The 20,854-nt window shown below is 50.9% G+C and overlaps 1 protein-coding gene across 2 annotated transcripts in view; it reads right to left on the bottom strand.

The window, feature by feature from the left end:
- RABL6 (RAB, member RAS oncogene family like 6) overlaps positions 1-20,854 on the bottom strand; it is a gene marked incomplete at its 5' end in the record, with an annotated part of 61,834 nt that overhangs the window by 16,645 nt on the left and 24,335 nt on the right. For both annotated transcript variants that reach the window (XM_084272682.1, XM_084272683.1), the window contains 4 exons: positions 925-1,090; positions 3,245-3,603; positions 12,721-12,824; positions 18,631-18,736. In XM_084272682.1, the coding sequence (XP_084128808.1) occupies positions 925-1,090; positions 3,245-3,603; positions 12,721-12,824; positions 18,631-18,736 (735 nt within the window). The remainder of the gene's footprint in view (positions 1-924; positions 1,091-3,244; positions 3,604-12,720; positions 12,825-18,630; positions 18,737-20,854) is intronic.

The raw sequence follows: 20,854 nt of genomic DNA, 5'->3' as shown, positions 1-20,854 counted from the left end.
CAGACCCAGGTGCAGGACCTTGCAGTTGGCCTTGTTAAACCTCATGTGGTTTGTATGGGCCCATTTCTTGAGCTTGCCCAGGTCCCTCTAGACAGCATCCAACCCCTCAGGTGTGTCAACCACACCACTCAGCTTGGTGTCATCTCCAAATCTGCAAAGGCTGCACTCAACTGCACTGTCTATGTCACTGATGAAGACATTAAACAGTACTGATCCCAGAAGGACCCCTGAGGGACATGACTCATCACTGATATCCATCCAGACACTGGGCCACTGACCACTACTCTCTGGATGTGACCATCCAGCCAATTCCTTATCCACCAAACAGTCCAACCATCAAATCCAAATCTTTCCAATTTAGAGAGAAAATGCTGGGAAGGAACATCAGAATTGGACAGAGAAAAAGAAAGGCCCCACCTAAGGCTCTTCTGGAATCTGCAGGCAAGCATGCAATGACACTCCCAATGGAGCATGACCCTCTCCTTCCTTTCTTCCAGAATCCCATCAGGTGCCCCCAGCAACCACAAACCCATTTGTAACTCCTTAGGAATGGCAGAACCAGGCCATGAAGGAGCTTGGTGATGCTTTGGGCCTCTGCAGCAGGAAGGTATTCATCAGGCAAAGCATAACATCCCTGGAAAGGATGATATCCAGAAGGAAAAAATCTCTCAAGTGTTTTAGCTGAGCATGAAAGCAAGAGAGCAAACCCAGGAAGGTGATAACTGGGTTCTACTGCTGTTCCTCACTCCCAGGGAGCAGGGTGTTATCAGTAAATGGGAGGCAGGGAATGCTATAAGTGACCACAGCACAGCTAGAAAGGCTGAGGGGCAGCTCACTGCTCTGCAATCTGAGGTCAGCCTCATCACTCAGACTGCACAGCCAGAGGTGTCCTCAGCTCACCCTCCCACCACCCCCTTTCCTTACCTTTCGCTGTCAACACGGTGTTTAGTCTGTGGTTTCCCTTTCTCCTTCTGTGGGGCTGGGTCTTCCAGGAAGCTGTGGTCCAGGCTGTCATCAGGAACAAAGTCCTCCACGCTCTGTACCTTTGCAGGGGCTTCAGGGTGGGGAGGAGGAGTGGCAGCAGCAGGATCTGCATTAGGACAGTAGCTGTAAAACACAGCACTCACCACAAAGAGACCAAAATGGGCTTTTTACAGCTGCCCCCTGCCCAGGGAGGCAGCAGCCAGGAAGCAGGACTGTGGCTACACAGCAAGGGAAAAGGAAGGGCATCAGCAGGATACTCAAACCACTCTGGCATCCTGCAGGAAGGCATTCACACACCACACAGGGCCACTGCAGTTTAAAATGCACCAGCCTGCCCCAGGCTCTTACACAGCCTGAGAGGCTCTCCAGCATGGGAACTGGCTGCTCTGCAGTGAAGGGCTGCCTGCACCATGGCCACATGCTGGGAGCACCACTCCAGTGTGATGTCCCTTCATTATTCTCTTACCTTTCCCAGACTGTTCAGCTCACCCACTCACCTCCTCTGGCTTTCTCAACTGTCCTTGTCACAGATGGGATTTGTCACACTGTGCTTTTAGACACTGTGTAACCAACAACCCAAGAGCTACTGCAAACAGAGGCTGACTTTAATATAGCTTATTTGTAGGGACTGTTGTCCATCTTCAAGGTATCAGGATGAAATCTCATGAAATTAGCACAACCAATTGCCTGAAGCAATCAAGCTTTTCAGATTCTGCAATATTCAGCCTTATTCTTTTGTCACATTCAGGCTCTTTTCTTTTGGCTGAACAAGGTCTGTGTATTTTTTGCCTAGACCTTGCTCTACTAGTACCAACTTTCAGATCCCTTTTGCATGCAAATACCACTCTAACTAATGCCTCTGAGTAGCATCAGGGTAAGAAAAAACAGCCAAAAGAATTACTACTGCAAGACTTCAAAGGAAAGCTTCAATAGTAGCTCCTAGATAAACCCCCTCCCAGTATTTCTCTGTGGCAGTGATCTTTCATCTGCTCCCCAATTAGCTGGTCCCTAGGTACATTCAAGTAGAGGTGCAGACCTGTGGCATGCTACAGAAACCAAGGAACACTGGCAGATCTTTCCTAGCTGCCTTTTGCAACCCTCCTGAAAATTACCCTTCAGGTACCTGGGCTGCAAGGCACAAGCCTGAACCAGTTCTCAAGAGAAGGGACAGATTTAAACCCAAATAAAACAGCAGGAAAAGAAAAAAACCCAAACCCCAGAGCCTGGAACACTGGTAGCAGACAATTAGCCTTTCTTCTACCATCAGTATGACAAAGGGGTTTCCTTTTTGACATGGGATTCCTGACATTGGGTCCTCCTTGTTTGTTTGTTTCTGGGTAGGAAGAGTCATAAACAGCCTGAATGGGGTGTACTGTGTCATACCTGGGAACAGACTCAGGATGCAGAACATTGTGTGCAGATCTAAACCGGAAAGATTTCAACATCTGAAACCACAACTAGTGTTCCCAGCACCTCCTCCTCTCCTTCTGTGGGTGTCTCAAGAGCACTGGGAGCTCTAGAGATTGACAGCCTGAGAGGGAAGGTATTTCCAAAGGGTGACTCAAACAATGGCATGCTAATGATGCTTAGGCAGTGCCAGCTCTGCAGCTCCAGTTAACTGCACAAACAAAGCGAATGTGACAGGCAAATTAAGGTCCAGAGCAGTGAAAGTACAAGCAACAAACCCCTCAGTGCTCCTGCCCTGCAACACTGTCCGGCAGCGGTTTGGACTCAGCGTTGCGCTACTCTGCTCCATTGTGTGTGGGCGCTGAGGAAGAAGGGAAGAAGGCTGCTCTCCTCCTCAGACCACCTCTGAAGGAAGGTTTTTCCCCAGAGGGGAATCTGCTGCAGAGCTTGGACTTATGTGATCATTTCTGGCTGAATAGCCTTTCAAACCTGCACTCCGCTGCTCTCGGCTGACACACAAGTGCCCCTTTGAGCTGCCAGCAGGTCTGAAGACAGACCTTCAAATAGCTTTCTAACCATTCTTCTTGCTATTCAAGAGGCATTTGTGCTGCTGGTAAGCAGCTCACAGTTTATTAGTGTCTCCTGTGTGTGAAGCACCTTCCTCCTGAAGCATGCTGTGGTGGCTGGACACAGTGCCCAGCCAAGCCCAGCACAGAAACAAGCCAAAATGCCAAACAGGAGGAAAATAACAGCTCTCCTGGGACACAGCCTCCTGCAGAAAAAAAACATGAAAAGAAAACAGAGAGAAGCCCACAGGCTACATCCTGCCTGGATGCTGCACTTCAGCACCTACCTGGCTGGGGAGGAGAGGGGTCTGAGGCGGGAGAGGTCCCAAACAGGCGTGAAATAATGCTGCGCTTGGGCGGCGGGGCTGCAGCTGGAGGGGCTGGGGAGGCTGTAGCTGGTGGAGGTGCATGTGGCTGCTGGGCTTCAGGTGCAGGCACTGGTGAAAAAGATGAGGGGGGGTCAGGAGAGATGGTGGAGCTTGTAGAAAGCGGCTGCGGTGGCTGTGGGGTGCCAGGGCTGGAGCTGCCCGTTGATGTGGAGCTCGGCGGTACGATGGGTGACTGGGAGCCAGAGGAAGGGCTCTGCCCGTTGGTTGTTAGTGGCGACGTGTGGCCTCGACTTCTGGCTTCCATCATTTCAAGGAAGCTGCAAGAGAGAGAAATTGCAAACATAAGGGATGGGGAAAACATGCACAGTGGAGCACCGACCGCGACGCTGGGCAGCTGGGGCTGTGGCAGGGTTCGGGTCTGGTTTTGGGGATGCTGGGCCGCTGAGCCACGATAAATCTCTCTGGTGTAAGCTAAACTCACCCCTTCTGCATCGAGGTGTGGGGAATCCTCACCTGCTCTAGACTACAGGAAGAAACCTCTATTTGCAACATGTCTGGGAACTCCCTGGATAGACAGACTAACAACATGCCAGGGCTTGAAACATAACCTTAAGTCAGCTCTTGGACAGATGTCTCTATGGGAGTAAGTGCTACAGGAGAGACATGTTTTTAGATTCAGTAGAAGAGATCAGAGTGTTCAAGAAAACTCAAATGCTATAAAAACCTCTTCTTCCAGACAGGAATGGATTTGAAAGGAGAATCCTTGAATGTCAAAAGAAAAATGAGCTATCCAGAGGGCTCCCAGAGGACTGGCTGCAATTACTCTCCTCGCACTGTGCAGACACCCAGGCAGTCTCTCCCTCTCCACACTCCCCCGCTGTGGGAGGCAGTGGAGCCAAGCAGCAAAGGCTCAGAAGCAAGTTGTGGTCCTGGCTGGGTTCCTGACTAGAAAAGTGATAGAGCCTGTCCTGCTAGTGAGGGTGGAATGCTCTATCCTTTTCAACAAGGACACCAGCCTGACGCTGCCCGTTTGGTCAGAGCTGTAAGCAGAGAAATGCTAACAGAAAGCCAGGCTTTTCCTGTGCCATGGTCTCAAAACAGGATCTGCTACATGCCACACATCTGAGAGAGATGAAGAGGACACCTCTAGCACACCACAGTCTTGCCTCTTCTTTCATTAAGCCTAATGATCTTGTGCACAGAGGCTCTGGGTTCAGCTGCTTCTGTAAGAGAGACAGAGCAGGTTGTGCTCCCGGCAACGAGCATGTCAAAGCAGAGACTCCTCTGCCATCCAGAGCATGACCTCACCCTCTGGGGACTGGAGCCAGCCAGACACCATCACTAGCACTGCTACACCGAAAGCAAACAGCAGGGGCTAAAAGACTCTAACCCCCTCCCTGAGACATTACTTCCTATTTTAAGGAGCAACCTGATACACTTTCAAGGAACAATCTCACACACTTTGTGACCAGCAGTGCCTGGAGCCCTAGAGAGCCATGTCCCCAGGCAGCTGTTACATGAACTGGAAAACCAGGAGTCTTTCCTAACTAAGGCATGGCTGAAGTGGAGACAAAACGTACCAGAAAGCAGTACCAGCTAGGAGAGGAATCTCTGACAGAGGATTAGCCTTCAAGTAAGACCTGACTAAAGGCTGCAGCTGAAACACTGCCTAGGAGGAGAGGAAAGGGAGGCTGGCTGTCACACGGCCATCTACTCCCTGTCCCCTGTGACCAAGGCCCCTAAATGAGTGCCACACTGCAGGAGCCTCACTGATGCTTCCCTTGGGATCTGGGGGACAGCTCACATGCTCGTTCCATCCAGGAGACTGGCTACAATACAGCAAGCTCCTGGCAGTGCTGAAATCAGAGCGTGCCACAGAGCATCCATTCCAGCATCCTCCCTCCTAGGGGACTAGGAGCTGGGGTAAGCTCTGCAACAACATGTTCCATGGAAAATGATGCATGATTTGTCATGCAGCAAAGAGAAAACAGAAAGAATCTCAGCTCCCACACTGAGCTCTGTGGAGACTGTATCAGGTTTGCTCAGGAGGTGCAGAATGCATCACACACACTGCAAGAACAGGTTAGTTTCAGTGCATCTCTATCACTGTGCTTCAGTGATGAGCAATCGCCCACCACAACCTTCCTGGGGAGGGGTCACCATCCATGCAACTGAGCATCCCTCAAGATACCTGTGTTGAGGGAAGGAGAAACCAAGGGTACCTGCAACTCAGCCCTTGTCCAGCAAAGCAAGTGCTCTGAATCCACAAAGCCATGTGAATGTCTGTGGCCTGGAAAGCCATCCACGAGACCTGCCTGCACAGGGCACGCAGCTCCACGGATCCATGCCAGAAGCACTGAGTGCAAAATTCTGTCATCCCTCCCCTCTGAGCTTTTATTCAGGGCTCCCAGCAAGCCAAAGGCAGGACAGCTGAACAGCTCTGCTTTGTGGTACTCATTCCTCCTCTTCCCAAGCCCTACTCAGGGTTTAAAGAGTCCTGCCTCCCAACTGGGAAGAGAGATTAATCCCAGCTATCTACACGCACCCTTGTTCCTGTTCGCAGCACCAGTGACCCTGGCTGGGAGGCCAGCAGCCTGGTCACTGCTGCATCCAGCATCCCAGACACTGCTGCCAGTGCTGCTTGCTCTCCTGGCTGAGCTGAGCTCCCTGCCTGTGTGAGCACTGACAGCACCAATGATGCACAAATCCAGAACCAAACCACCTCCAAGGACGCCGGGTCCCACCACGGAGGCAACTGGGTGACGCGGGTAAGACAAGACGATGGCATGCTGCAGCCTAGGGAACATGGATCCTGTGTGGAGCACATACAAAGCACATACACAGTCATCCTGGGACACAGAATATGAAGCTCAGAGAGTACTTAAGGCTGGACCCAACGAAGCACAGGACACTCATTACAATCTCAGGGTATCTGAAGATTTACTGTACTTTGTACTACCAGAGCTGCCCATTTTGGAAACAACCTGCTCTGTTCTGGGCAAGTGGCCAGCTCCAGAGGGAGAGAGGGCTGCAGCTACCACCTGTTTCTCCTGCAGAAACACATAAATTTTAAGAGCTGGAGGGAAAAAAAAAATGCTACATAACCAAAGTATAAAGAGTGTCATCCTTCCCTCCAGCTCAGCTAGTCTGGGGAGTAACACACACACAGGCTGCTTCTGCACCTGCTCCTATGCCTTGCTCACCTACATTACGTGAAGGGCGTAAGAACAAGTTATTTTTAGTAGAAAGATGCAATGGTTATTCAGGGACAGCACAGCACAGGCTCTCACCTCAGCACAGCACTGCAGAGAGCTGTGGCACGTGTGCTCCGTGTCACCTTCCCCATCCCAAGCAGCCACGTGGACCAAGCTCCGTGCTGCATGCTGTGACCCTGGGGAAATAGGGCTGGTCTGACACAGGTTTGCCATGGGCTGCACATGCCAGCTCTGAGGAGTGTTCATATTCCTATCTTCTTCCATAGAAGGGGTGGGTGGAAAAACAGCACACATGAAAGTGCTGCCAGCAAGCTCTCAGTAATTTCCAGAGTGGAGGTGTCTAAGCATCCTCCACACTTTGAAAATACTACATAATGCATGAATGCTTTCTCTGGCTTTACACACACTCTTCAGAGGCACAAGCGTGGCTGTTTTGGGAACACACCGGGCCCAACCTGCCACGTGTCTGCTGCTTCTCACATTCTGTACAATCTGGCCACTGTGCTCCTCGTCCTGTCATCGTGCCAGTCCCTCGCAAAGGGCCTCGCTGGGGTCCTGCAGTGAAAACAGGAGCCTTGTGTCCACTGTGTGTGACAGACTGGATCCTGCTGATGCACACAGCGAGCTCGTGCTGTGCCCTGAGCCCTGCACGGTGCTGGTTGGTATCCAGAGGCAGCAGTCGTGCCAGGTGAGTCTCCATGCCTTGTCTGTCCTTCCCCACTGGCTCCTGGTTTGCACCTCAGACCAAGTCACAAGTCTGCACTCTCAAACCCCCTGCACAATTGGACCCACTTGCAAGAGGAAAGTGTGTATGGCATTTTAAAGAGGAACTAAAGCTCATCAGGGCCTGAGGTTATGTTGCTCTGCTCACAGAGCAAACAAACAAGCAAGCAAAGAAAGCACAGAAGGACTTGCTAGCTCCCAGTTCCTGACATTGCCAGTGCTCATGGGCATTTGCCTTTGAAGATGGGAGGAGCATGAAGCTCTTTTGGATCCTGGTGCTAACACACTGTGAAAGGTCTTTTCCAACCTGAATGATTCTATGACTCTCCCTACCTGTGCTACCCAGGATGACCTGACCCCACAGATGACAGCTGTACAGCACCACTGGACATGGACCAGCAGGACCTGCTTCACGTGGCAGAACTGGGACAGATCCTGCCACCTCAGAAGCTGCACCATGGATCATGCCATCTCCCAGACCATCTGAGGTTCAAGTGCTTTGAATGTATTTTCCCCAAACCCAACTAACAGTTTGCTTCAGAGCTCTTAAACAAGAGGAGCAAATGATGTGCCAGCTCATTTCTTACAAACAGCTCCTGTGACAAAGTTGGACTTTACGTGCCTACAAATCAATCACAGTGATTTCCTGAAGCTTCTCCAAACTGAATGTGACAGAAGATGGGGTATCTCACAGAGAATAACTAAACTATTCACTGACATTGATCCCCAAGGAAAAATAAAGTTAATTCAAAGAGAGTTGACTACATAACCCTTGGAATTAAACTCTGCCTTTTGATATTAAAAGAGTAATACTAGAAAAAATTGCAGCCTGACATTAACTCTGCTTTTTATTAACTTTGTGAATGTTTCCATCAGCAATGTACTCTTGGAAAAAAAAAAGAATCAAAAAGAATCTTGCAGGAGAGCTTCCCCAGCTTCCCCAAAACACTTTCTTGATATGGACTGTTCAGTGAGGGAACTGGCACCTGAACAGAAAGAGAAGTTTTCCTTGAGCCAGAAGCTGAGGGCAATGAAAGGTGTAAAAATGGAGCAAATTCAGAAGGAAATTCAGAGCAGAGTAAAAAGAAATAAAAATCCTTGCTGTTTGTTTGGTAAGGATTGAGGAGCTCACAGAGGGCTGGCATGTGCTTTTTGCATCACTGAAAATGTAACATCTGAGAAGCCCCAGGGAAAGGACCTGAGCAAGTGGGGTGGCAGGCAGAGAGGAGACTAAGGACAGGGAAAGAGCTGGAAAACCTAAATGTGTCTTGCACAGGCAAAGCCCAGCCAGTGCCTGCCAGGGATGGCTTACATAAGGCAGATGAGGCAGTGCTGTGTGCCACCTCGTGTTTTCTCTGGGATCCACATTTTGGAGCCAGTGACGTTTCATCCTCGGGGACCCAGCTGAGGCAGGAGAGTCCTGGTGCTGCCTGTTCTCACTCATCTGAATTTAGCATCGGTCATCGTGGCAGAGCAGCTACTCAGACGTGCACAGGAGCGAAGGAAGTAACCTAGATGTCACAGCAATGTCACCTCACCTTGCTCCACGGCCTGATTTTATGGCAGTGTGAGGTAGGAGACAGGAGGAGAGCAGGAGCCGCCTGGGAGGAGGTGCTGCAGCAGCCCCAGGCGCCTGCAGACACCTCCTCTTGCTGCAGGGGTCGTGGTGACTGAGAGCAGAAGGTCTAAACCAAAGCAAGACAAGGGCTCCACATCTACCAAGGGTCCCCAAGCCACACTGCATGTACCCAGGCAGTGTCACAGCACAGGGCACTGGGTGCTTTTCTTGATGCCCACTGATGTAGCAAATTAAATGTGATAATCCCAAAATGATGGGGATCTGACCAGCTGGATGTAAGGACCTTCCCAAGCTCTAACACCCAGTGCTGCAGACCTGCCTTACAACTACAAGCTCTAATTCCCACCATGTCCCACCACTGTGTCCACAGATAATCCATCACCCACCTAAACTGTTCACAAGAATCAGATTTGCACTCAAGCCTGAGTATGAGAGCAGGTACTTGTTTACACCCCTGCTCTAGGAGAGCAGGTACTTGTTTACCTCCCTGCTTTAGGAGAGCAGGTACTTCTTTAAATTGGAACTCTGGCTAAAGACCCTGAGCCTGAAGAGCTCTCACAGGGACAAACAGCGATCAGAGGAAGAACAGACTTCTCAGCTCTGGGGCTGAAGTAACCCCTTTGCAGCTCATTTGTTTCAGAGGCTCTTTGTTACTACCTGGGGTGCAGCTAAAAACCTCAACCCCCCTAAAACAGTGCTCTGTTTCAGTCAGTGTGCCCAAAGCACTTGGACAAGGCACAGCCTGGTGCTTCTGTTTTGGGATCAGTGGCTTAAGCCAGGAAGCAACTGGGGACACTGGAAAGTTGTTTCTATAAAGAAACACTGTTTTCTGGAAGAGCAGCACTGGTCCCTGTACACAGACAGAGATGTGCAGCTGCTGAAGCGAGAGAAGAAGCTGGCCAGCCCCACAGCACTGACAAGTTGCTGAACCAGAATCCCAGGAAAAACACTTGCTTTGAATGTTTCAGCAGCTCCTTTGCTGCCAGGCACCACAGCTGGGGGATTCCTCACACCACATGCAGCCAATTAAGCAGCCTAATAGGGCAATTAGTCCCCAGCAGTGAAAGACCTCTCCAGCAGCTGAGCAGCAGCCCTTTGCTTCTGCAGGCACAGGGGTGTGGGGATGGGGTTTGGGGTCAGTCCATCACATGCTGTCTCTACTGCTCCTTCCTCCTCAGAGGAGGGTTCCTCACACTCCTCCCCTGCTCCAGCATGGGGTTCCTCCTACAGCAGACAGTCCTCCATGGACATCTCCAATGTGAGTTCTTCCCACAGGCTGCAGGTGAATCTCTGCTTCCCTCCATCCTTCCTGTGCTACAGGGGGACAACCTGCTCCACCATGGTCTTCTCCATGGGCTGCAGGGGAATCTATCACCTGGAGCACCTCCTCCCCACCTTCTTCACTGACCCTGGTGTCTGCAAAGTTTCTCACATCTTTCTTCATCAAGAAAAACACTGAGGTCCTTGAGCATGTCCAGAGAAGGGCAACCAGGCTGGGGAAGACGGCAAATTCTCTGAGGAGTGGCTGAGGGAGCTGGGGGTGTTCTGCCTGGAGAAGAGGAGGCTGAAGGGAGACCTTCCCACCTCCACTGCCCTGCCAGGAGGGTGCAGAGAGATGGGCGATGGTCTCTTCAGCCAGGGGACAGGAGATGGGACAAGGGGCAATGGCCTCAAGCTGCCCCAGGGCACATTCAGATCAGGCATTAGGAAAAAGTTCTTCCCTGAAAGGGTTGTGGGGATGTGGAACAGGCTGCCCAAGGAGGGAGTTGAATCACTATCCCTGGATGATGGGTAGATGAGGTGCTCATGGATATGGTTTAGCACAGGACAGGAATGGTTGGGCTTCATGATCTCAGAGGTCTTTTCTAACCCAGTGATTCTGTGATTCTCACTCCTTTCTCTGGCAGCAAAAAGATACCTCCTGGGGGTTCTTTCCTCCTCAACTGCTATTGTAGAGGTGCTACCACCATTGCTGATAGGCTCAGCCTTGGTTAGCAGCAGGTCCATCCTTGAGCCAACTGGTATTGGCTCAGTTGGACCTGTGGGAAGCTTCTAGCAGCCTACTGCAGAAGCCACCCTTGCAGCCTCCCCCCACCCTGTCATCCCCCCCACCTCCCAAACTTGCCATGCAAACCCACAACACAGAAGAAGGGCAGCAGGCATCTTCAGGTGCACACATCATGTGTCCTGCTCTTCCTGTGCTCAGGAGCTTGCCTGGAGAAGGGCAGGGTGCTGACATGGGGTCAAATGGTGATCTGGCTGTGGAGTTTCTGCAGATAACTCAGGTGTTTCTCCTGAGGTGATGCTATAGCCACCATGCTCTGCACACCATGCTCTGCACCAACAGCTCCTCTCAGCTTGAAAAGGCAGCAACGTGCCTTTCGACTCATTAGTGCGCAGTGCCTAGAGCACCGTGGCCAGCCTGGCTCAAGGACTCTGGATGCTCCCCAATGGGAATGCTCCCCACTGGGAATGCCCCCCTGCAGTGACCTCAGTAGTCTGTGGGAGCACATCCCCAGAAAGGGCACTGCCTGGCCACACAAATGCTCTGATGCTACAGAACAGCACATGTCGGTGCGGTTACGCTGTATCCAGTCCAATCCCCACTGCTCAAACTAGGAAGTCTTGGCACCACCACCCTGCTGCTGCTTCCTTTAAGATCTGGCATTAAGCAGATGCTTCTCAGAGCCAGTCTGACTCAGAGCAAGCCAGAAGTAGCTACAGCAGAAGATCATTTTCTGCTGGATTTGTGAGTCAAAGTGGCATATGTGAGGCTCCAGCTGGGGTGAGGGTGAGAGGGGACTGAGCAGCAAGCTCTGGTGGAAGTTTGGAACAGCTCTGGATTCTTTAAAGTATCCTCCCATTGCTGATGTAGTAAAAACAACAGTACTGGGAAACAATCTGACAGCACAGCCCACACAGCCCAGTCCTCTGAGCAGGGACATCAAGAAAGCTGCTGAAGGCGTGAGGAGACCAACCAGTCCCTAAGGTAAGGCATGAGGTGGACACTCTGAAAACAGAACTGCTTTGTGGTGTTTCAATGCTCTCACAAAGGAAAACACATCGACCAAGGTTAGGGAGAACTTGAAACTTGGTCTGAAAAATGTCTGTTAAAAAGGCTGTGCATGAATATTTCATAACCATCCACAGCAGCTTCCAAATAAAGCTGCCTGTAAAGAGTATTTTTCCAATTCACTCTGGGGTTGACTTCTCGGACTTGCACATCACTGCAATAAAGATCCTGCAATGGGAATTGAGGGAACACGTTTGTCAACATTCAAATCTGAAGAGACTCCTGTTCACCATGCTACAGATGGACCAGCTTTGCAGGGCTGAAGCCTGGGGAATGCTTCCAGCAGCAAGCAGACAGGGCACTGAACAAACACATGGCAGCAGGGACTAGGGACTGGGGACTAACCACTACTTCAGCCCAGAAACGTGCTGAGGAGGCTGGAAGTATTCATAGGGACCAGCAGACAACAGTGGTGTTGCTGTTACTTTCTGCTTATCACAAGACATGCAATACACAGGAACACAATACCCAGAAGGGGAAGCAACTTGTGTGCTGAGCAGCAGAGGGATGGAAAATATCCCCTTTCAGCATGAGATGCTGCAAGAGGCTTATCTACAGTCCCTGTGGCAGGTGCTGCCCTCAGGTGTGCTGCTCAGCTCCATCCCCACCAGCCTCCTGCAGCCCATGTGCCTGTAGGAACCAGCCCCTCTCCCAGGCATCCCCAGTGCATGCTCTGTTCTGGGTGATGCCACTGAAGAGCAGTAGTTTACAAGAACCAAAGAAACCATCACTGCCACTCTCTGCACCCTTCAGCCTGGCCACATGCCACAGCTGGGAGTGCCCAACATTCGTGTGGCACCCAGAGCGCCACGGAACCCTTAGGGAAGATGGCTCAAGGACATACAGTTCGTAGTTTTGATCTTCTGTCTCTTGCTGCACTGACAGCTCCTCCAAAGTCGCATCAATATCCAGCTGATTGGTCTCCAGCTGCCGCAGCAAGGTCTCCCTCTGAGGAAAGGAAAACAAGGTGGGTCTGAGCAGGAAAGGGTCATTGTAACAGATCTCCGTGCGCTCACCGGCTGCAGGAAGATCTTGTGTCACCACTCTGCCTGGCAATGAATTAAACAGGAGCTTTGGTTCCTCTCCACGTTCAGTTTAAAGACAGAAGCACAAAGGGAAGCAGTAGCCAGAGCACGTTAAGTCTGTGAGCAAAGAAGTGAGCTGTTCTGGGAGCTGTACCCAGCTGTAAACCAACACTGTGCCACTTCCAGGCAGCATCACCAGTGGTGTCTGGAGAACAGGCTCAGCTCTGCAACCCATCCCTCTAGAGCTGTTATTTCTCCCCTGTGCTGAGGAAGATCTCCCTGTGAGTGGGACCCAGCTGATGCAAAACCCCATGATTTTGATTGCTGGGGAGATGGGTGAGCACAACCCATCAGCTCAGTGAGACTGCTGACGTCGGTGCCCCACAGGTGGGGACAGACACTTCAGACCACTTCCAGTGTGCAATAAAGTGATTTGCTTCAGTCATTTACCAAAGGCCACTTAATTCTGTCCTGCCCTTCCAACAGAACCTAAACAAAATCCTCAGCTGACAGGAAGTGTTGGTTTAAAAAGCTCAAAATCAATTGCAAATTGCAAGGGTAGGGTCCTGCCCCTCGGGAGGAACAACCCCATGGCCCTGTACAGGTTAGGGGTGACCTGCTGGGAAACAGCTCTGTGGAAAAAGCTCTGGCAGTGCTGGTGGAGAACAGGCTGGCCATGACCAGCAGTGTGTCCTCGTGGCCAAGAAAGCCAACAGCATCCTGGGGTGTGTGAAGAAAAGTGTGTCCAGCAGGTTGAGAGAGGTTCCCTGCCCCTCTGCTCTGCCCTGCTGAGGCCACATGGGGAATATTGTGTGTGGGGCTGGGCTCCCCGGGTCAGGGAGGACAGGGAGATGCTGGAGAGGGCACCAGAATGGGCTGTGGAGATGCTGAGGGCACCAGAACATCTCTCTGATGAAGAGAGGCTGAGGGACTTGGGACTGTTTAGTCTGGAGAAGACTGAGGGGGATCTTATCAATGCTGATAAACCCTTGAGGGGTGGGTCAGGAGGACGGGTCAGTCTGTGTCCAGTGGTGCCCAGGGACAGGACAAGAGGTGATGGGCACAGACTGGAGCAGAGCAAGTTCCACCTGGACATGAGGAGGAACTTCTTTGCTGGGAGGGTGGCAGAGCCCTGGGCCAGGCTGCCCAGAGAGGTTGGGGAGTCTCCATCTCTGGAGACATTCCAACCCCGTGGTCCTGGGTGCTGCCCGGTGCAGCCTGCTCGAGGGGACCCTGCTCTGGCAGATTGGACTGGATGACCTTTAAAGGTCCCTTCCAACCTGACACATTAAATGATTCTATGATTCTGCAAATGGCCATGGGACACTCCTCCTGCTAGCCTGGATGACAAGAAGAGATGAACGAGCTCATGCACTGCACTGAGATGGCAGGGGCACAGCCAGGCACTGCTGCTCTGCCCAGCAGATGTAGCTCTGGGATGGCACCGAGCTGATTCAGAAGCTCCTGGCCCAGACTCTGGTCTGCTCTCCTGCTCCATGGCATGGTCCCTGCACCAGAGCCCCCTCCCCTCTGCTCAGAGGCAGCCAGTGGCCATGCAGCTGGGCACTGGCAAGGGCCAGGCTCCTACCACCGGCCCCTGCGGCATCCCAGGCAGGCTCAGATCCAAGGGCACGTGAGGCAGTGTATTCACTGCATCGTGGAGACCAAAGCCAGCATGTTCAGTCCCTGAAAGTGCCAGTCCTCCTACACTGCCTACACATTAGGTGGCAAGGAAGCAGGGGACAGCTTATGTCAAGCCTGTCCCACGATCTGTTGGCTCACAGCGCTGCGCAGCACCCGGTAAAGCAGGATCCAGCGGTGCCAGAGGCTTCCCAGCTGCTCCACCACCCAGGCAGAGGAGATGGAGGAGAAACCCCAGGTTTCCTCCAACCTGCAGAGGCTTTTATAACTGCATTAACCTCACTGTAGGTTTAAGCTTCCTACTATGAAGTATTTTAGAAGTGCAGCATCAACAGCCATGGTGAGTCACGTTTGCATCCCATGCTCCTGGCAGAGATGTCCCACTGGAGTGAAGAGCACAAAGGGAAACCTGCTCCAGCACCTGCAGAATAAAATCCCCCAGGGAGACACAGGCTTGTGTAAGCCATGGGCTTCAGGCTCTACCTGTGCCTCCACCTCTATGGACAACAGTTTCATGGACATGACAACTCTGGAGCTGCAGTGTACAGATTTAAAGAGCAAGTAACTCTTCTGCTACACAGAGCAGCCAGAGTGCTCTGCCTCAGGGAGAGCTCCAGGCACTGCCTAAGCCCTCTGTGGAAAAGGCTGATTTCTATCAAATTCTACCATGATTTGACTCAGCAAGCAAGGTTTAATTAATGTTTATTGTGTATTACAAGACCAGATGATTCCTAGTGGCTGATAACCTTCAAACATGCTAATTGACTGGAAGATTCAGTCTTTCTTGAAGTTTAAGAGCTTCTGTGATCATTTAAGCTAATTTACTGCTTCCCAGATATTTAATTCTTCATTTTTACCTGTTGGCTTTGTGTTCAGAGCTTTTTTTCCCCTTTGCTAGGTAATTTTTACTCATTGTATTCATTAGCTCTATGCAGATGGAAACAGGACTGAAGGAACATGTACACAAAGTATTATGAAGTCATCAGTTACCCAAATTCCCTTGTCTGTGGTTTACAGACATTTCAGCAAACACACTGTATGTATTTACACTTGTTCCACTAAAGGAAGTACTAATCAAGACTGCAGAAATAATCCCAGATTTTAGAATTCAAATTCTACATCCTAGAATTCAAGGTGTTCAAACTTGTAGAGGGAACAGTGTTCATCCTCTTGTCACTCACACAGCCTAAGCAAAAAATGAGACCAAAAAAAGCAATTTTTCTGCTTCTTTGTTCTCTGTTTCCTGAGTGAAACAAATGCTGAGCAAACTCAGCTGAATAAACAGAGACAGAAGGGACACTGCTCTCCACTGCTCACCTCAGGCACTTAGATAATGACTTTTACTAAACCAGTGGATTGCCTTTCCTCTTGCTTTGGCAGTAAGGTTTATACCAGGGTTTTATTTATTTCAGTTTTCACAGATTACAGAAAATTCAGAACTCAGATTGAATGAAGAGGGAGTTACATCTGATTATGTAAAAATTCATCATGAATAACTGACTGCCAAATGCTTAAAAAAACCAAATTCCATTTTACCAGGTTGTTACTAAAACACTAAAGAAACAGCTTATTTTCAGCAATGACCCAGAGGAAGGGAATAAAACCTGTGCTACAGAGCAGTGCTTTGGCTGAACACCACTTCCAAGTGCTTCCTGTGAAAAGGCAATTCCAGCTGCCTGCACAGCTCTGCCTCCTTCCAGCAGCATCCAAAGGCTGGCTGACCTGACCACCTCTGCACGTGATGTGGGTCACCAGCAATACCCACAGCCAAATGACATTCCCAGGTTTGACAATCCCTCCTCCAGGAAGGAGCTGATAAATAACTGAAGAGCCTGAGCTGCTGGAGGGAACCTGCTCTGTACCCGCGGTGTGAATTTCAGCCGCCGCTTTCCTTATGAAAGATGCAGGAGTGTAAGCTGAGCACAGGAACCTGCACCTTAAACCAGTGCTCTGAATCATAGAACCACAGACTGGCTTGGGCTGGAAGGGACCCCAAGGATCACAGAGCTCCAACCCCCCTGCCACAGGCAGGGACACCAACCTCCAGGCCTGGAGCTACACAAGGTTGCCCAGGGTCCCCATCCAACCTGGCCTTGAACACCCCCAGGGATGGGGCACCCACCCCCTCTCTGGGCAGCCTGTTCCAGCCCCTCACCACTCTCTCTGCAAAGAACTTCCCCCTAATATCTAATTTAACCCTTCCCTCCTTCAGCTTTAGTCCATCCCCCTTGTCCTGCCAGTCTCTGCCCTTTGAACAAGCTGATTCCCCTCCTGTTCCTCTGCTCCCTTCAGGCACTGGAAGGCTGCAATGAGGTCCCCCCACAGCCTTCTCTTCTCCAGGCTGAACCAGCCCAGCTCCCTCAGCCTCTTTCCATAGGGGAGCTGCTCCAGCCCTCTGATCATCCCCGTGGCTCCTCTGACCCCTCTCCAACAGCCCCACATCTCTCTTGTACTGGGGCCCCAGCTCTGGCCACAGGACTCCAGCTGGGGCCTCAGGAGGGCAGAGCAGAGAGGGAACACGGACTCTGCTGAAGGACAGCCTGCAACCCCACCTACAGCTGAACAGCTCCTCTTGCCCCTGAGAGCTGTGGGGCCTGGGCTCACCCAGAGAAACCTCAGAGGCTGATGGAGACTGAGGAAATCTTGCATTTAACAGCTGGCAGCATTCCTTTCTTTCAGCTGGCCTTGCAGCCAAGCACAAGGAAGCTGCTCCTTTCTGTTACCCTTGAGTCTCTCTGAAGGTGCAAGCTGAACCTTTGGGCACTACATCTTGCTGGGATTTGGCATCGTGCTGCACTGGCTGCTGATCAGGCCCTGGTTCCCTGGGCACTCAAAGGAAAAACTCCCAGCAGGTCTCTGGGAACAACAAAACACCCAGAGGCATCAGCAGCAGCTACTGTGGAGCAGCATAAGGCTCTTCTAATAAACCTGTGGCACATTTCAGGGAAGAGTCTCTAAGACTCACAGCCTAAAGTTGCTTCCAAGCAAACCTGATACTACAAAAGCTTTGTTATTTCCTGCTTCTATGGCTAGGAAAATCTCTGCATATACCATTAACAGTGTCATTGGGAACAGCTTTCAGAAACCAATCTGTCAGGAAGCCTGTTCTAATGTCTTTTATCAACACCCATTGAGAAGAAAAGACAAATCTGACAAAAGTAACCTGGGAACGAATTATTCTGCATGGTTTCCACCAGACATCCCCTTTGCCATAGGAGCTGAGGTTACAAAACCCAGTGTCTAACCAACACCATGCTGGCAGGCTTCAATCTTCTCTGCTGAGCAGCAAGTTGGGTTTAGATCTCAGATTTCTACAACTTCCTCCTCAAAAGTGTATTGTTTGACTTGTTTCACTGGGTTTTTACACGTTCAGTTTTCTTGTCCTTGTTCTTTCTGCTCTGCAGCTTGAGGATGTGGAAACATCAACTCTTATATCTGAGCTTCTCTGAACCAGCATTTCCATGGGGCTTATTTGTATGAAAATACACAGAGACATTTCAATTACTGGTGAAAGATGAATCAAGATCAACTGTCTGGTTTTTTTTTTCCACCCAACAGAAAATGATACATCATCTGTATCCCCAGAAGACCCCTATATGATCACATCAAATGGTTGTCTTCTCAAGGGCCACGGCTGAGATTCCCACCCTTCCCTGCCCCTTCAGCCTGTGCTTTTCCTCTCAGTCCACCCAAGAAATCCCAATTCTGAAGGAAATATGAGACCTGGATCTATGAACACAGGATCCAAGCAGATCAGGTGCTACCAGAGCAAAGATTTTCAGCTAGCAGCTGTCCCTGAAGGTGATCAAATCTCATCTGAGTTTAACAAAAGTGTGTATGTAACATTTTTAACTTGCACCACTTGATGCAATTTCCTTGCCAGGGTCATTCATCCCCTGGAAGCATTTCTCCAGAGGTAAGCATTTGTGAACACAGCAGAGAAGACTCCTTGCAAGCAGAGACATGTCTAAGTCACATAATTCTGTTAACAACCCTTATGAAAACAAAAAAGTACACAGGATCCCTTAACAACCAAAGAAACCCCAAGTATCAAAATCCCTAGCACACGAGGGAACCCTCTCTCTTACCTGCAGCTGCAAGAAGGGGATGTTGAAGAACTTGTGCAGGTACTTGAGGCCAAAGCTGTTCTTCATGGAAGACTCAGCATAACGAAAATATGAGGATCCAGGAGGCCTGTCTCAACCAGAGAGGCAGAGAGAAGAAACTGTACACAGGACACGGACTGCACACACACACAGGAGGCACTTGTGGAATGAGATACTATGAAGAAGCCAAACGTGGGCTCATGGGTCACTGTGCAAGGGACTTGGTATTTTACAGACTAAAGTCCCATTCTGCTCCCCTGGAAGGGTGGCAGAACACCTCTGCTGCTGTGTTGCAGTGTTCTGTGGCTGCTAGACTAACAGTTACCATGTCAGGACACACGGCTTCCTGACCTGGGGGTTTCCCAGCTGGACATGCTGATCACCCCTCAGTGTTTGGTTTAAAACCACAGGCAGGTCTACACTAAGGCACAAGCATCAGCAGTGAGCTCAGCTGAGTCTCACACAGAGATGAACATGGAAAGAAACGATGACATTCTGGAAACAAGCCTTCAATCTGATACTGCTTCTGTGTGTCCACCACAGGCACTAACACAGAAGACTAGGAAAATGAAAAAAAAATGCCTTAAAACCAAAAACCTCCACAAAAAGGTACAGTCTATTGAATCCTGACCAACAAATGTTTTATACTAAATAACAGAGTGACTCTGATCTCCACATAAGGGAAAATCCTGCCTGGTTGCAAGGAAGGCGTATCACTTGGCAGAGCCCAGTGAAGGCTGTCTGGGGATGCTCTCAGAACAGCCAGGAAGACAGCTGTGCTAGCTGCTCTCTTGTAGTAGAATTATTTGAGCAGAGAACAGTTGTGCTGTAGGGAGAGTACTGAGTGCAGTTTTGGGCACCACAAGACAAGAGGGACATAAAAATATTGGAGAATGTCCAGTGGAGAGCAACGAGGCTGGGGAAGGGTCTGGAGGGGAAGGGTCTGGAGGAGAAGGGTCTGGAGGGGAAGGGTCTGGAGGGGAAGGGTCTGGAGGGGAAAGGTCTGGAGGGGAAAGGTCTGGAGGGGAAGGGTCTGGAGGGGAAAGGTCTGGAGGGGAAGGGTCTGGAGGGGAAGGGTCTGAGGGGGAAGCCTTATGAGGAGATGCTGAAGTTTGCTCAGCCTGGAGAAGAGGAGGCTGAGCCACAGACCTCATCATGGTCTGTGGCTTCCTGCTGAGGGGCAGTGAAGGGGCAGGTGCTGATCTCTCTCCTCTCTTTGGGGATCAGGGACAGAACCCGAGGGAATGGTGAGAGGCTGAGCCAGGGGAGGTTGAGGCTGGGTGTCAGGAAGAGGTTCTGTACTGAGAGGGGGTTTGGTGCCAGCACAGGCTCCCCAGGGAAGGGGTCACAGCCCCGAGCTGGGCTGAGGGCAAGAAACATCTGGATGATGCCCTCAGTCCCATGCTCTGGCTTGGCTGGGCTGTGTGGAGCCAGGAGTGGGACTTGATCATCCTTATGGGTCTCTTTGCACTCCAGATATTTTATGTTCTAAGATGAAGAACTATCCAGAAAGATGACTTCTGAAAGGCACATGCTGGCAGCACTCACTGTCTCGAGGAACTGAGCTAACCACGTGCCCCATACAGGCTCTGCAATCACAGGACAAAGAGCCCACTGTGTTAACTGAAGTTGCTGTATCAGACTGACTCAGAGCTGTGAAAGCACAGGGTCTGAGGATGACTGCATCCAGCTCTGGGGCCCTCAGCACCAGGACATGGACCTCTTGGAGTGGGTCCAGAGGAGGCCATGAGGATGATCCAAGGGCTGCAGCACCTCTGCTACAAAGACAGGTTGGGAGAGTTGGGCTGCTTCAGCCTGGAGAGGAGAAGGCTGCAGGGAGACCTCTGAGCCCCTTCCAGCCCCTGAAGGGACCCACAGGAAAGCTGGGCAGGGCTGTTTGTGAAGGCAGGGAGCGATGGGACGAGGGGTGATGGGTTAAACTAGAGCAGGGCAGGTTCAGATGAGACATTGGGAAGAAGTTCTTCCCTCTGAGGGTGGGGAGACACTGGCCCAGGTTGCCTAGAGAGGTGTTGGGGGCCCCATCCCTGGAGACATTCCAGGTGAGGGTGGATGAAGCTCTGAGCACCCTGCTCTAGTGAAAGGTGTCCCTACTCACTGCAGGGTGGGACTAGATGGCCTCTGAAGGTCCCTTTCCACCTCATGCATTCAATGATTCTGTGATTCTATGAACATGATGTACAGCAAT

This window comes from Gallinula chloropus, assembly GCF_964237585.1.
Source record: "Gallinula chloropus genome assembly, chromosome: 18".
Classification (NCBI taxonomy): domain Eukaryota; kingdom Metazoa; phylum Chordata; class Aves; order Gruiformes; family Rallidae; genus Gallinula; species Gallinula chloropus.
This window is presented reverse-complemented; position numbering and strand designations above follow the sequence as displayed.